Raw genomic sequence first — 17,075 nt, forward strand, 5'->3', positions numbered from 1 at the left:
AGACAACACTCTCATAGTTAAAAATTCAAGCACCCGGCTCCAAAATGTATAGTGACAGTCACACTAAAATAAAAGCACAAATAATTTTAAAATCAATAACCTATAGTGGTTTAAAAAAGTTTAGATAAGTTATTTAAAATCTGACAAGTAGTTGGTTTGAAAGTCGTATGTACCTATGTCCTATATAATGTATTGATCAATATACCTACGGTTAAAGACACTATTTTATGTAAAACTAATACTTAAATTAAATAAGTTAATACTAAATAATGCTTTTATGAGAAATAAATATAATTATATAATATTTAATTATCAAATGTTAATTGTTATAAAATAAATATAATAAGATTATTAAGATTGATTGCACAACATATATATTGCATATATTGAACAATATAAATTTATAAATTATAATATAATAAGGCAGAGGTAAAGTGTTTTATAATATTGTTTAAATTGTTTAATCATTTTTAAATTAAAGCTTTCATTATTATTTTATTTCCTTTCGAATGATCGAATCGTAGACATTTATTGTTGTAGTTTACCCATCTAACTGTAATGAACATCGGATATTGGATGCTGAAACGACTCTGATTCACAAACCCTTAAAAAAACTAATTCAACAATTGTTTTTCTAAGTATTTTTTTCTCGCTCGTATAGTTTCTCATCCAAACGAATAAAGTCCATTTTATAGCTCATTAAAGCAAGCAATTGTATTGGTCCCAGCCACACACGCAGGGGGGGTGGCAGGGTCACCTTTGGGAGGGGAGTAGGTTAAGCTGACAATAGTACGATTTATCTATGTACGTATATAAGATAAACATATATATATATATATAATTCAAAGGAAAAAAGAGCGAATTGTGGTGTCGGGGACGTCGGTGACGCAGGACGAGGAAATGGGTAGCAACGGATGGGTAAAGAGGAAGAGAGTACATATCGCGCGCGGCTGTGTCAGCGGCGGCGGCGCGCATACACACACAAAAGGGGCGCCGGCGTCTGATATCGAGCACAAGCTACGGCGGCGGCGGCTACACCATTATAATAGAGGGATGTCAACAAGTAGCTCGGCGGTCCGCCCGAGACGTGCCGAACTTTGCCGACCGGCCGCCGCCGCCGACGCCGCCTGCGGTATTGATTGTAGAACGGCGCCCGCAGAGCACCCGCACCGGCGTCCGCGGCGTTACGCACTGCACACAAGACGCACACACACACACACACACACACACACACACACACATACACATACGCTAGCACACACTCGCACACGGTCGCGCGCACACGCAAACGCGAACGCGAACGCAAACGCGGCACACGCTTGCACCGCACGCCGACGTACTGTGCTGCACGCAGTAGACACACGGTTCGAACGCCGAACGCGGGCCCCCTCGGTTAAATTTTTTTTAACCAAACTACAAAACTATAACCACACACTCACACTCACGCACACACACATATACACACGGCTCACGGCACACGAACACCGCACGACACGATGGCCGCGCCGCTCGTATGTACGCGATTTAGTGACAATTACGAACTTAAAGAGGAACTCGGAAAGTAAGTACCTATATAATATATATATATACACTTATAATATTTATCATGACGCCTCCTGTTGTGCGTATACTTACCGCCGAGCGATGTATATTATAATAATATATATTATTTTTATCACATTCATTTCAGTCACCTTCTATATATTAACGACGACGATGACGATCGTAATATAATAATATATTATAATATAACATACACACCGCAGTGGCATAATATTATAGTATTTAGTATAGGTGATGGGTATAGGTTACGAATATATTTTCTTACCGGACGTAAATACCTACGTTTTTCGTTTAGGTACGTCTGTAGCTCTGTTTTTTCTATCGTTGTTTCAGCCGGGGGACCCCCGTGTGCTCTCGTGGGTGCCAGTTCGCAATCGATTGTCTTTCGACATCCGCCGCGGATCACGCTCATCTTATATTATGATAATACGATATTATTGTATACTATTCGCTACTATTATTGTGTCCGCTATATCACTATGTTCGTTCCATCTCTCCCCAAAACAAACGGAATTCTACCACTCGACGACGACGAATTTCCAGTGGTTGGTTTCCTGTCTGCGCGTCGGCGGGGACGTAATCCTCGTTTAGGGATTTCGCACATATTCAACGCGAATCGATAAAGCGTCGTCGTCGGTGGTGGCGGTGGCGGCGGCGGCGGCATCTAAGTCCGGCGAATGTTTCACCGCCGCGCATGTGTGTGTGTTTATTATATACGCGCACTCACACACACACACACACACATAAGATATAATATGTATATAGTATATACAATATACCTATAAGGTGAAAGTAAAAATAATAATATACATTGTGCCCTAGGCTTAAACAAGTTTACGCCGTGTGGCTGTGTCCTGTTCACACATCATATTATATGTATATATATATATATAGATTTATTGTGCACATATTATACGCGCGCTGTCATTGCCCCATACGCGTTTAACATGTATTACGCGGCGGCAAGGACTGTAGGGATTTGACTGACGAACCGCAGCAGTGCGACGTCTACAAAATTAGATCAGGTCATCGGGACCTTCCTCTCACCCCCTCTCACCAACCAATCCACTGTACGCGTACTCATGCGTGCACACACATAACATTACAATCACACATTCACACACACACAAACATATACTCACGTATAGTGTATACCCTCCGTTCACCCGTCGCTTCCACCGGCGGCTCAGTAACCGAGTACCATATATAATATATATATCTACAGTTTATTATATTATACTATATGTCTATATATACCATACGTCATAGACGTTAAATTGTCGTAATGCACGTGCTCATAAATCACGTGCCATCGCTTTTAGGACGGCGGCGGCGCGCCGAGATGTGTATTAAAATCATGTGTAGGTACCTAACATAATACGCATAGGTATAAATGTATATATTATACGAATACGTAGGAGTACAACTGTATGGTATAACTATAGGTATATTATATTCTATATACACATATGATATTATCATTATCATGGCAGGCTTAGTCGATCGACGACTTTGATTTCGGTGCGTGCGCAGTGATACGAAGGATACCGTTGACATACATACCATTATAGTGGCCTATATTATATACACATACGATAAATTATTATATATTATTATTATTACTATTATCGCATTCAAGTATGTTAGGTACGAAGGATCGATGTTCAGCGCAAAATTGGAGTGAAATCTAAATACGGAATTTTATTATCATTGGCGTTTTCTACCTGCAAATTTATTGTAATATTGTTAATAGTTCCATGTAATATAATGAATATATATATATATATATATATATATATCCAACTGCTGCATGAATAAAACGATAAAACTTTTGGAAAGGAAAACAAAATATGATAAACTTGATGGGGATAAGATGTAAAACAAAATATCTTATATCGTGGTATATATAGACTGGGATCGGGATATGACGACTGTCGGTAGAGAAAGGGTAGGGGTAAATGCCAATTCGTGTTGCTTGTCATTGTTGGACAACCGGGTGCTGCGTTTATCGAACTTCTCTCTCTTTCACTTACTCTGTCTTTCTCTCTCACTATAACCACTCCCTCAGTCTCTCTCTCTCGTACTCTCGGGTCTCTCGGGTCTCTTGGGTCTCTCATACATCCCTCTCGTACTCTCATCATCTCGGTGTCCTCCCCTACCTCAGTTTACGAGTCCCTACCACCACCACTTCAGATCCTTCCCACGTCTTCATACACACACACTAATATATATATTATATTTATATGTATACCAGTGGTAATATGACTGCGAATTTTAGCAAGCATGCTCCTTTTAATGGCTCTCACGACACTATTACTCTCTGGAGTGGCGCTCTATACGAGTCCTTAACCTTTTCCTCTGCCTTCCGTCGCGCTTATATTATTTTTATCCCATGCCTTCGGCGCGAATTCAAATTTTTCCCTCTTCTTTCGGTGGTCTGTTCGTTTGCGGGCACGCCAACCCACGACAGTTCAGTAGGAGCAAGAGCGAATCGATACACTCCACGCGCGTGGTGTAATGTGAATCCGATAAGCGGGTGGGTTTTTGTTCTCGGCATGCAGCAGATGCGTGTTGGAAGTTTCAATATCATGAGTATACCTTCTTCTTTTTTAAATTTCGGCACACATCTCCGCCACTGTAAAATATGCACCTGGCGCGATGGTTTGAATCTAACCACAACTCAGACTAGGTACAAGAATTGACCATATATAAATAATGAAAATATTATTATCCATCGATGTCGTTTCATTAAACATATGAGAATCTCTGTCGGCTCAAAGGTATATTATGCCAACGATCAGTCTATATATAACGATAGTCTTCGTTAATATTGATGCAATACATGTATGTAATGTATGTATAGTACTAGTCTGTTAATTTTGTTACAACAGCAGTCGAGACAGACCTTATTCTAATTTCTAACAGACAGTAGAATTCACATTTCAGTGCAGTAGGAAACACCTAAATTATAGTTGACTGATAACATACATATGGACTGCAGTTAGAATAAAATAATTGGATATACATATATTTATACTTCGATTCCATTATTTTTGGGCATAGGACGCTAGCGCATCACTATTGGTGTAAAAAAAATTTAAAAATTATTAAAATAAAATGTAATTATCTTATTTATGCATTGACAATGTAGATCCGTAAAATAGTCATTATTTACATTCATTAAAACATTATATAATGATTTATAATACATTTTTTTATATCTCATTCCTTTTTAATCTGATGTATTCATATACTTGTATTACCTATGTTATCAGTGTATTATTCGGTCGTTTTGCCGTACTATACCTGGTTTTATAGGCACTGTTACAACATGCAATGCGAAAATGATAATTCCGTCCCATCATAGTAATCAGAACTTAGAAATCGCCCCTCATACCCCTTCCCACCCATCAGATGTCAAAACTTCCTACTTTAAGCGTAAGGAAAATAATCTTTAGTATAAAACCGGGTTTGAGGCATGTATATTATAATGTATTTAAAATTTTAATATTATTATGCACATTGGCGTAGCCATGATTATGAAAAAGGGAGGGTGGGTAAAGTAAATATATAAACTACGTATTTTAAAGTTTATCGTACATAAATATAATATAAATAATACATTTATTACGATGGAAAGCATTTTTTTTTGGGGGGGGAGGGGGTAAACACCCAAACACCCCCTATAAACGCCACTGATAATGTAGGTCTATAACGCAATACCGGAGATTGGGCGGAGACATTATTTCTCAGAGCGAGCTAGGCAACTGTTGCAGTGGGATAGTACTATATAGTAGGCGCATGTGTCCTTTTATTTCTTATGTTCATCGAGATAAATAAAAACACTTCGAATACTATAATATTTTTTATCGATCTCGATGCCTATCAGTAGCATACCCAAGAATTTTCAATGGGAGGGATGATGTTATAAGTAATAACTAATAAATAATAGTACATTTAAATAAGTTGTGGTAGTAATACCAAAGACACAAATAAGGGGTTTTATGGGCCAAAGGAGGGAGGAGTTATAACTCCAAAATTCTCCCCCTGGGCACTCCACTGATGCCTATATATAATAATGGTAATTAATATACTTAATATAGGTAATATACATATTATATGTAGTATAGTCAGTTTTGCTCTTGTGCGATATATGCGTTTCGCGTTGAGTAAAATCAATTCGCATTGGCTGTCGCTATGACGACAGTTTCATTGTGCTCAACTCGGGTGTGCTCAACCTTTCGGTTTGTAGTGCCCGGGGGTGGTGTGTGGTTAGGTTAGTGTCACCATAAACCAACATTATACATTATACCCTCTCACCTAATTTTTGTATATTATACATAAATGATATTATATTAGATGAACAATAAACGGTCAATCTAGGAGAACGGCGCCGCGACAAACGGATTTCGCGACAAAACAAGCCGCAACACGACAGATTAATTTATTCTTAATCTGTGGCAGCACAGTGATAATTGAACTATTCATTATTAAAACGTTTCGGAAGCCCAACATTTATATTATATAAGTACTTACGCATAATATGCTCGCCCATATATATTCCATACCTACTTAAACCGGCAACAGTCGCTGTTCGAGATTCGGGTGAATTTTAGAGTGGTCGGAACATACAAAAAAAGCGTCTTCTAAAATATTCATCGGTCCTGTGTTTGATTATTTATTATGTATGCTCGAGACTCCTTGATAAAATAAATACACGCATAGTATAGGTATTGATCAAATAATTAATATTGTTTTAGCAAAAACTGACCTCAATATTTAATACACTATTCTCACCGGAAAACTTTTTAATTTCGACAGAAGTATATCTGACAATATATTTTTGATATAACAATACGCAGCGTTTTCAGAATTTTTAGATTCTAAACGGAGCAAATGTATTGATTTTACTATAATGTGTTTTTTTCGTGTAGGTATATGTAGGTACTTGGTTAGGTTTATAGTACGATTTATAGTAGAAAAAATGTTTTAATTTTAACCTCAATATTTTTCTGGTAGTAGAGTGAATCTAATTGGTACTTTTAGAAGTAGAAAATTACCAGTACCTAATTTTCAAAATCACCAGAAAAAAATTTAGGGATAAACGTGAATTTTTACACAAAACTAGTTTTCAACAAAATCAATTTACTTATTTGATTGTACTTAATTCAAATAGAAATAACTGTAAATAGGCATGTACTTAAAATTGTCATCAAAGGTTTATATTAGCATTTTCTATAAATGGTGCATATGGTGCATATGGTACAGAAGAGCGGTTACCTATTTTCTAATTTTTTTTAAATATAAATTTCTGTAGGTTGGTACTCTAATTACAATAAACTAACTAAATTAATTATGATTTAATAATATTTTAACGAAGTCATCAATATTGTATTAGGATCCGTCCTCTGTGTTAAGAGATTATTAGCTTATGTATATTATGTATAAATGTTGAACTACAGTAGCTGGGTGGTGGCTGGATGCCTGGATGGAGCTTAAGAAGCTTTAGCTGTAGTTCTCTTAACATGTTTAAAACAATTTTAATGGTCAAGATAGAGAATGTTTTCTGAGCTGTTTAAAATTTCATAAAATTGTAGCCATGTATACGAGTCATGTATTGTATACAGTATATTATTATATAATATTATAAAGTAATGACGATATATACCTACTGCTGCTTCAGATACCTCAAAAGCACGGCCAGCCTTGTTCTATTCGAATATTTTAAAATATAATTATTTGCTCTTGACTTATATGATATCCTATAGGTACCAATGTATTAATTAGAGTGCAACCCATTTGCGCCCAAAAAAAAAAAAATTATAACACCCCGTTTGTTGATTTATAGCCCAAATGCGCCCATTCGGCGTACAACGTTGCTATCAGTTATCTTTTAAGAAAAATTAGAAAAACGTAATAATTTCTGAAATAATACGATTGTTATGTTTAATCCACATTTCACGCTATTTATTATTTTATAAAATCCATAATAATAATTAATACAGTGATTAGGTATATTTTTATATATTTACTATATTTATTATATTTATATATCTAGTGCCTATCTAATATCTGTATATTATCACTAATTTCGGTTTTGATATAATATGCATTACAGTTTTTTTTAACACAACGCCCACTTATTGCTTCTAGAAACAACATTTCCACTCACGTGATTTTTGAAATAACGAATAGGTAACTAAACAAGGTTTTTATTCTTGAATTAGTTATATTAAATTTCATAATTACTTAGTAGTTAATAGTATTCAGTACTCACTACTCATGTGTTGATGCAACTGACACAGAAATAACAATTCATAATACATTTATCTTTTTCGATTGGGATTTCACAATTTTCATTATCATGAGCAACAATAGAATATTATTTTAGATGTCACAGTTAGGTACCTAATAAATAGCAACGTAGCACGATTTTCACTTGCTTTAATTTCTGGCTAAAATGGGCTACTATAAACGGGTTTGGGCGCAAATGGGATGCACTGATTAATAATTATATCATATACAAATATAAAATGTAAAAACCCTCCTCCCCCCCCCCCAAAAAAAAAAAAATCAAAAATCACAACTGGTAGGCCAATATCAATAAAAAGCGATTTCACAATATGCTATATTTTCTTTAAATCTATAATATATTATTTTTACTAGTTGACATGATCATTATTGTATTCTTCAAACTTATTTTATACAAATTTAATTTATATTTATTTCTAATTTTACAAAATTAGTTAACATGTATGTAATGTAAATATATAAGAAACAATTTACATAAAATAAATTGAGATGAATTTGGATATTACGATGTATATACTATTATAATATTATACGCACCTACTTATATATGGCTATAATACGCCTATAGGTGTATAAATATGCACGTATATCAATAAATGTTCTCAAAGCATAAACCCGACATCAGTGGCCATTAGTTATAGTTAAGTAATTTACAGTTATTTACAACATACTTATGACCAGGGACGGCACCAGAATTTTTTTCCTAGGGGGGTGATAAAGGGCAAGTCAATTTTTTGAAGGGGCAAGCTCAACAATAATTGTACTTCTATCAATAGAAAAAAAATGATTTATGTATCAGTGAACACTATTATAGTGAGTTTCTGCATTATATAATAACATATATTTGATACGTCATAATAGTAATTTAAAAAATAAAAATGACAATTCAAATTAAGATTTAAATATAAAAATATTTTTAAATTTATAAGTGTATTTCTGTATCATTAACTTACAGTCATCGTGGGTGGCTATCAACCGTCAACGTTATTGTTATTTTTTTCAGTTTTTGAGATTTAACATTTAAGTGAAATCAAACAACATTTACACCGACGAATATTCATACCAAGTACCAACGAATGAACGAAATGCGACCGTGCACAAATACAGACGACACACACACATACACATACACAATTAACAGAGTGACGACTCGTGTGGGAAACCCGACTAACTAATAGGTGAACGGTCGTGAACGCCGCAATTTTTAAACATTTTGAACGACCACATTTACTGATTACGGCGAGTTAAAAATTGAGATAGTTATCCCATTTAGTATTTACGATTATAATATAATTTCCATCATAAAAACGGTAACACACCAGTAAAGATAGGAGTTAAAATATGTGTGTGGGGGGGGGGGGCAGTCGCCCACCCTTGGCGCCGTCCCTGCTTATGACTTATGAGTCATGAAAAATACTACATTTAAAGTAGGTGACGTTATATTTTATAAATTCTAATAGCAACTAAGAAGTAAGAGCTAATCCCAATGATATAGGATTTCATATTTTATGAATATAATTTGAGTATTATAGTACGTATCATTTAGGTACGTTATACACGTCAAAGTAAAAGCATTTTACAATTTACGTTTTAAAATTGAACATTATAAACAATATAAACCTTTTTTAAAATTATATTTTATAAAATATACGTCTCACACTTTTTCCATAATATTGCTTTATATACCTAATAATATGCATTAATATTATAATGATAACATGTAAACCTATGCATGTTTTTTACTTATTCTGTTCGTAGGTACCTATATAAAAGTTTCAAATTTTCAATTAATTTTTTATCAGCAAGAGTTTTGAAGGTTTGTATTTTAAATAAACCTATGAAAGTATTGATTTATACAACTATATTTTGGTAAATATTATTATGCGAGAAAAATTGACATACCTACAAATTACTTTATTTTTGATGTCTTAAGTTGCAATTATTTAAAAACAACAAAGCCCATATTATTTTATTACATTGTATGTTTATGTATCAACAATCAACATGTTTACAACAATTCAAATTAAAGGCCTATAACCTTAAAAGTAATTTAAACATAAATTAGGCAATAAATCTGATTGCTTTACAAGAAAACATTATATAAATTGATTAAGATTGTTAAACGGATCTCTGGTGGCCGGTGGGTATAACATATTGTGCATTATACAGACACACAGTGAAGAGACAGCGGCACAGTGCACAGCCCGTAAAAAATCGTTTCACTTTTCAATTTTCAGGCACACGCGGGCACGCAAACACACACACACACATTCACATTTGTTAAATTGTGTACATAATATTCATGCCACGTTCCAAGGACTATTGGTAGGTCTTCGCCAGCGGGGGAAGGAACGAGAAATTGCATTTACAATTGTTAATTAGGCCAATTGTAAGGATTCGATAGAGTAGATTCAGTGGAGGGTATATACGTTACATTATATAAGTGTAAGTAATTATATAAAGGTGATCGTTGATTTACCCACTGTAGTATTGTGGTCTTATATTGTAGTCTTTACACACACACACACAGTGTGCAGCCAATAATATACAGGTAAAGGGGTTTAATTGATTTCCTGCTATAGTTGTAGCTATAATAACATCGTATCGTTATCGTCACCAGCTCATACCAATACGGCTATACTTAGAACCGGGAAACGAATTCTGTTCCTATTCATTATATTATATATGCCCGAGAGGTTTGGGATATATGTACTTATTTTATACGTAGGTACCATTTGACTTAAAATTCATCCCCGTCAAATTCAACCACCTTAGACGGTGATCGGGGGTGCTTGGGGGAGGGTTTAGCCCCCAAAATTATTGAACATTTTTCAAAGCCTCCACTTTATATTTTTTAAAGAAAGACAAATCCTCCACTAAAACTCAATCAAATATCTGCCTATGCTAACTACCTTATGTTGACACTTACGTATTATATACAAATTACAGCGATAGCGTGTATTATAGCCCCTTCCCACCACAGACCACAATGCAGCGGGTTCAATTATTTTTGAGCAGACGCCATGTGCTGTTTAATCTTCATTATCTAGTCAATCGTAAACAACAATTTTAAATAAATAAGAGTTTTAACAAATCCTACCTAACAGCTTATCTAGATAAGTATTTCTTAATGACCAGCGAGGATAGCTACCCAATTATTATATTATATAGAACTAATAATTATGCAAATAACAAATATGTATATATAAGTAGAATCACTAATTTCCATTATATATAACAGTGTTCCAGTATAGTAATGACCGTACATTTCAAGTTTAGCCAGATGACGGATAGACGAGTAGTATGTAAGTTAGGGACGAACACGGCGAAACATCCTGTATAAATAACAATGCGTGGTGCCATATACGCACAATATTATCATTGTATGACTATTGTATTGTATAAATTACAGCGATCATTATTACGCATCTACATTATAAAATAATATCACATTATTCAATCATGCGTGTCTATAATATAATATTATACATAAGTCACGTCACACGACGCGACTACTTGCTGGCAACGCACTTGTGTCTCCCCGATTTGATGAGAGCGCGTGAGTAAAGAGTGTTTTTTAGGCGTAGCGCGGTCGCGTGTGCGCTCTATATAATATAGGTATACAATACTAATGTACTATACACAGTATAGGTACCATCAACGAGTCTTACCTACATCAGCACAGCAACACAATGTATGTGATGTGAATAATACTATATATTAATATAATATACGACGTGCCAGCTGGTTTCTTTTTCGCCGTTTGGCACCGTCTGCCGCAGTGCCGTCTCATCATCAGAAGGAGTCTAGGCGTTATATTTTTAAACGCTGTCGACCATATTATATGGTACACCGCTATCATATTATTTATACGTAGCCCGTTAGCACAATATTATAATAATATATTAATATCGCGTGGGTCAAAACGAATTCACCACATCCGTGTAAATGTGGGTCAGTGGCGGATTCAACAGTGTAAATCGTTAGGTGGCCTCGTCGGACGCTATAACTCTTAATTATTGGATGTCTAGGTTTCATAAGGGATATTGTTAATAAGCTATGGCTTAGAAATTAAAAAAAAAAACTATAAACTTATGGGTCGAGGCCCTTTTTTATAAGAGTTCACCGACTAACATTTGACTCCTAAATCCACCATTGGTACTGGTATAAAATAATAACAATATCGTCAATGTCATATAATATCACTTATCGTTGACCTGTAAGCTATTCGAGGCCAAGCAAACTTTATCCTAAGAATTTTTCCCTGTTTCTGAAAGTAGAAAGTTGATGTATGATACTCTGATGGAAGAGGAGGAGTCAGAAGAGGCAATGTTTAAAATCAAAAAGTATTATTTTTCGTATTTCTTGATATTATAAATTTTAATATATACGTTGTGATTACCTATAAGAATGTTGAAATTGAAAAGCTTTAAGCTGTAATATGTTTCCGTTGTAGGATTCAATTGCTTGGTAAATGGTATAAATAGAAAGAATATAATATAATATTATTATTTTTACCCAATTGATCATATTTGTTGTTTGACTTCGACGGTAAGAGTAGGTAAATAATATACATATGGCCGTATAACCTACCTACTGCAGTTTTCGAAAACACCACCTCTGATTGCGGGACAATCTTAAGGAGTTTCCTGAACTCGGGAGTGTCCCCCGAAATAACCCTTATATTTAATGTCCCGAGTGCATTGAAGAGAACGACTTTCTCTTAAAAAAATATTTGGTTACCATTAGTATGGCTTACACCCATTTTCACACATTTTAAGTTTGGGCGAGTATACTATTTTTTTTTATATAAATTAGGTTATAAAAAGGGTCTACTTATCTATTATGCTTCATGGCACTATACTTCGAGCATCATATCACTACTCACATTTATTGAACGGAAATTAGTCGTAGTCGTACCCAGTTATTATCGAAGAAAATAAAATACAGTTTCCCTTCCGTTGCCACAGTCGTCGTTGTAAAAAATATTTATATAATTGTACATTAATTTGTTTTATCAAATGTCCATCGTTGGTTATGTCTCTTAAAAGTCTTGCCTGCGGACCGACGGGACATTCAATAGTATAATTTATTGATGTGACTACGGATGCACTCGGGATATGAAAAAGGTAAAAATTAAAAACGGAATGCATTCGGGACATCCCCCAATTGTAAACGGTCTACCTGTGTTCGGTGTTTCGATAGTCGATGTATAGACGACCTGTGATATTCTACAATATTAAATATTAACTTCACATGAATCATAATATGCATACATTTTCCACTATTTCAGATTTTATACATCGAGTCACCGAGATATATATGATATATGTTCGTGTGTGTGTGTATTATCTCTCTCTCTCTATTGTCTCTTTTAGATCTCTCTGTTGAAAAATCGGTCCACGTCATTATTTCCATATAATTTACAAAAGAGCATCGAACTGTATATTTTGCTACCATATATTCAAAAATACAGTTCCAAACCAGTAAATAAACTACATAGTATAACTTAAAAATGTCCGTATAACATCCGACTCGAACAAGCTCTTACAACATAATACCTATATAATACCTGCATTTATTTAGTATAGTTATATTATATTCTCTTGTATATAGTATATTATATTAATACTAAAATACTGTTTTATATATTTATTTAACAGATGAATACGAATGGTTGATTGAATTACAGTTATTTTCAAAGGCTATCAAACAATAGGTGTAAATAAATATCAAAACTTGATATTTTCAAGTTTATTTATTTCATTAAATGTAATTTTAAAGGTATACGTTATAACGTTATACGCACGCATAATATTATAATATACAATTTTTCTGTACAATAGTTAATGCTATTTATATAAGATCAATTTTATCTTATGCATACTCGATAAATAAAACCAAAGGAGTTTTCCATTTAAACATTTGCATAATATTATCATACAAATTAATATCAATATCAACATGAAAAAACATCCAAACCTAAGCTGCAACTAAGCCCATCAAGAGACATCTTCCTAAAATATTTCTTCTTTCTTTTATTATTAACCAATAACCAATGACTAATATATAGTGTATATAAGTAAACTATTAGGTAGTATAACGACTGTGGTCCATAAGTAGGTATGTAATATTGTAATAACATTAAATAGGAATTTCCACACAATTAATCAAATAAATGAAAAAGTAAGAAATAACCGTCAAGTAGGTAACCGTTACTCTGTTATATACCTACACCGAATAGTATCTAGGTGCCGAGTATATCTCGTTTATTGAGTAGGCACTGTAATAATGAATGTGTTAATTTGAATTCAATGATAAATCATTGTATACAATGAAAAAGAATTCTGAGCGAAGACTGTCTAATTTTTGGTAAGCAAGGTTTATCCAACAAATGTTCGTATTTTTTTTCCCAATTATTTTAATAAGTACTGAGAATTTTCAATTTTTTCCTTCCAAAAGTACCAAGTAGATCCTGAAATTTGTTACCAGAAACCTCCTTCAAAGTCGATGGTAAGATAATTTTTGTTACTAGAAAAAGTGTCTTCAGACACCTTTTAAACTCATTATTATAAAATCAATACATTCTTCGATTCACTCATAATTTAAAATGGATATAATAAGAAATCAAATTTCAATTAAAAGAATAAATTTTATTACGTTGAGATTACTCCGAAGACTGAAATCTGTCCTCTCGTGAGTTCTCACCTATGGTCATTCATTAAATAAAAAACAATTATATTTCAAATATTATATGTATTAGTAATATTTTTTTTCCCTGTCATGTCTTGTTTCTTTTTCTTACAATATTTCTTGTTCAGTTTAAAAAATAAATAAAACGAAACATTGCAATATGTGTAACTGAATTAGGTATATTGTTGTTTATACTACCTATAAAAACTGAAAATTAACTATTAAGTATTTTACGAATTTTTATAACGCATATAAATATATATATATATATTATTTAGAGCTTTCAAAATTTTATATTAAAAACGGTGAAGATTACATTATTGTGTAATCTCTGTAGTCATTCTTATAACATAAACTTGAAAGTTTTTATGTATAGATATAATATGAAAGTTATATTTTTGTTTATGCTTCCTGTAAACGATTTTGGTAATATATTTAATTTCAAAAAAAGTTTGAGAACTTGATGAAAATAGGTCATGTTATGATTTATGTACCTAACCTTTTTGAATATTTATATAGCCATATAAGTGATATAGGTAATAGTTACCATGCAATAATAATATTATACTTTATATTATATTGTTTTTTGTTCATATAATATAACTGAACTATATATATGGATATGAACTTCAAATAAATGTTTTTTTTTTTTTTTAGAGGGGCATTTTCTGTTGTAAGAAAATGCATTCAAAAGCACACAGGATTGGAATTCGCCGCAAAAATTATAAATACGAAAAAATTATCAGCCCGAGGTAAATTATTTTTTTATTTCTCTTAAGAACTTAAAAACATGATTATCTTAATTCGAGTAAACAAAATGGAAAACATCAAGTATGGTTTAAAAACGATTTTAAAATGAGATCTGAGATTAATTTCTTATAAAGGTTTAATATCAAAAAAGGTCACGTAGTAGGCATTATTATTTATTATTTGTACCATGAGAAGTGTAACCCTAAAGCTTTTAGAGAAAGAGTCAAGAATCAAAATTGTTAGTAGTGAAGGAGGTCTGGAGGTAGGGTTAAAAATACGAGTGTAAGTCAAGAGATATCTTCTTGACCTTCTTTCACCGACCTATCAGGGTTTTTAAATGAAAAAAAAACAACGAGTTATTATATATAATTTGGGTGGTCGATAAGTAATAAAAATATAATATATTCATCTCTACACTTGTAAATTGTGTAGAATAAAATTGTTCTCAAGTTCGTCTTTTGTTAAAATCTATTAAGTATCTACGTAGGTACCTAAATTTATTTTTAATTTAATATTTAAAAAAAATAAATTATTTCAATTCTAATACAGTATAATGGAGATGCAAATATTGTAAACAAAATGAATATATCTAAACTAAAAAGTAAGTAATACTATCTAAAAATTATGATATTATCCATCGAGCATATTATAATATTTGAATTGAACATTTTCGTATCACGTGTAAATATGTTATACAGCTGTAAAATAAAGAGCTCACATTTTTTTCATCAAATTATTGTTAATATTAATTTGATTAAATTTTCAATTTATTAGATAATGATAAAATTCATATAGGTACGTGACATTTTAAAATTGTATTTGTTACGTTTCAAAATATTATCATTATGATACTATAATAAACTGAGTCTCTTCTGGTGTTTGAAATATTTTTTGGTGGTACGGTAATGGAGTTTTCATCATTGTTCCCAAAATTCAATAACGTTCAAATACCATGGGAAATTGTATTATACTCAACACAAATGTGTTTCCAATTGATTTTGATTTTATGTACGTTTTATTTAAATACCAACCTCAAAAATACTTATACGCCACTATTCAAAAATAATTATTAAAATGTACATTTACAATACTTATTTTATTAAAACATTACATAATTATACTGATTTAATAATATATTTATGAATTTCACATTTTATAAAATATGTACAATTAATTTAAGTGATAACATTTTAAACTTCAGTATCAAAAACCATAATTAGTTTTATTTAATATTATGAAATATTCATTTTCCAAATACACGACCAAATAATAAAAAATAGTAATTTTTAATTATATAAATTGCACAACTTAATCAGAACAGTAACATTTTTTTTTTGTTTGAGCTTAATTAAGATGATAATTTTAAACTTGCTATACCGTAATAATAATATGATATAAAAAAATTAATTTTTTTTTACAAAGCTTATAGAATGTATAATCATAAACTAATAGTTAATAATTAATGAGAAACTATTGATTTTAAAACTACGAGTGTATTCGTAGTTTGTATGGTACCTGCTATTACAGTTTACAAGTTTACAACATATCTACGAAAATTCAATTCGATATAAATTACACTAGTATTTGGGAAAAAATAGTAATTTAATATAATTAATATGTATAATATACGATATTAACACAATATTACAGTACGCATCTCAAAATGCGTAGGAAATCTCCTATTTAAACATTTAAATATCTCATAACTATAGCCACTGTATAATTTACTATATATGGTTACCACTATAATAGTCTTC

General features: G+C 32.4%; 1 protein-coding gene across 16 annotated transcripts in view; it reads left to right on the forward strand.

Moving 5' to 3' along the window:
• Positions 1-1,361: 1,361 nt before the first annotated feature.
• Positions 1,362-17,075, forward strand: part of LOC132948947 (calcium/calmodulin-dependent protein kinase type II alpha chain) — a 52,466-nt gene continuing 36,752 nt past the window's right edge. For all 16 annotated transcript variants that reach the window (XM_061019650.1, XM_061019651.1, XM_061019655.1 and 13 more), the window contains exons 1-2: positions 1,362-1,561; positions 15,226-15,320. In XM_061019650.1, coding sequence (XP_060875633.1) covers positions 1,497-1,561; positions 15,226-15,320 — 160 coding nt within the window. In that variant the 5' untranslated portion in view covers positions 1,362-1,496. The remainder of the gene's footprint in view (positions 1,562-15,225; positions 15,321-17,075) is intronic.

Source organism: Metopolophium dirhodum, chromosome 7 (assembly GCF_019925205.1).
Source record: "Metopolophium dirhodum isolate CAU chromosome 7, ASM1992520v1, whole genome shotgun sequence".
Classification (NCBI taxonomy): Eukaryota; Metazoa; Arthropoda; class Insecta; order Hemiptera; family Aphididae; genus Metopolophium; species Metopolophium dirhodum.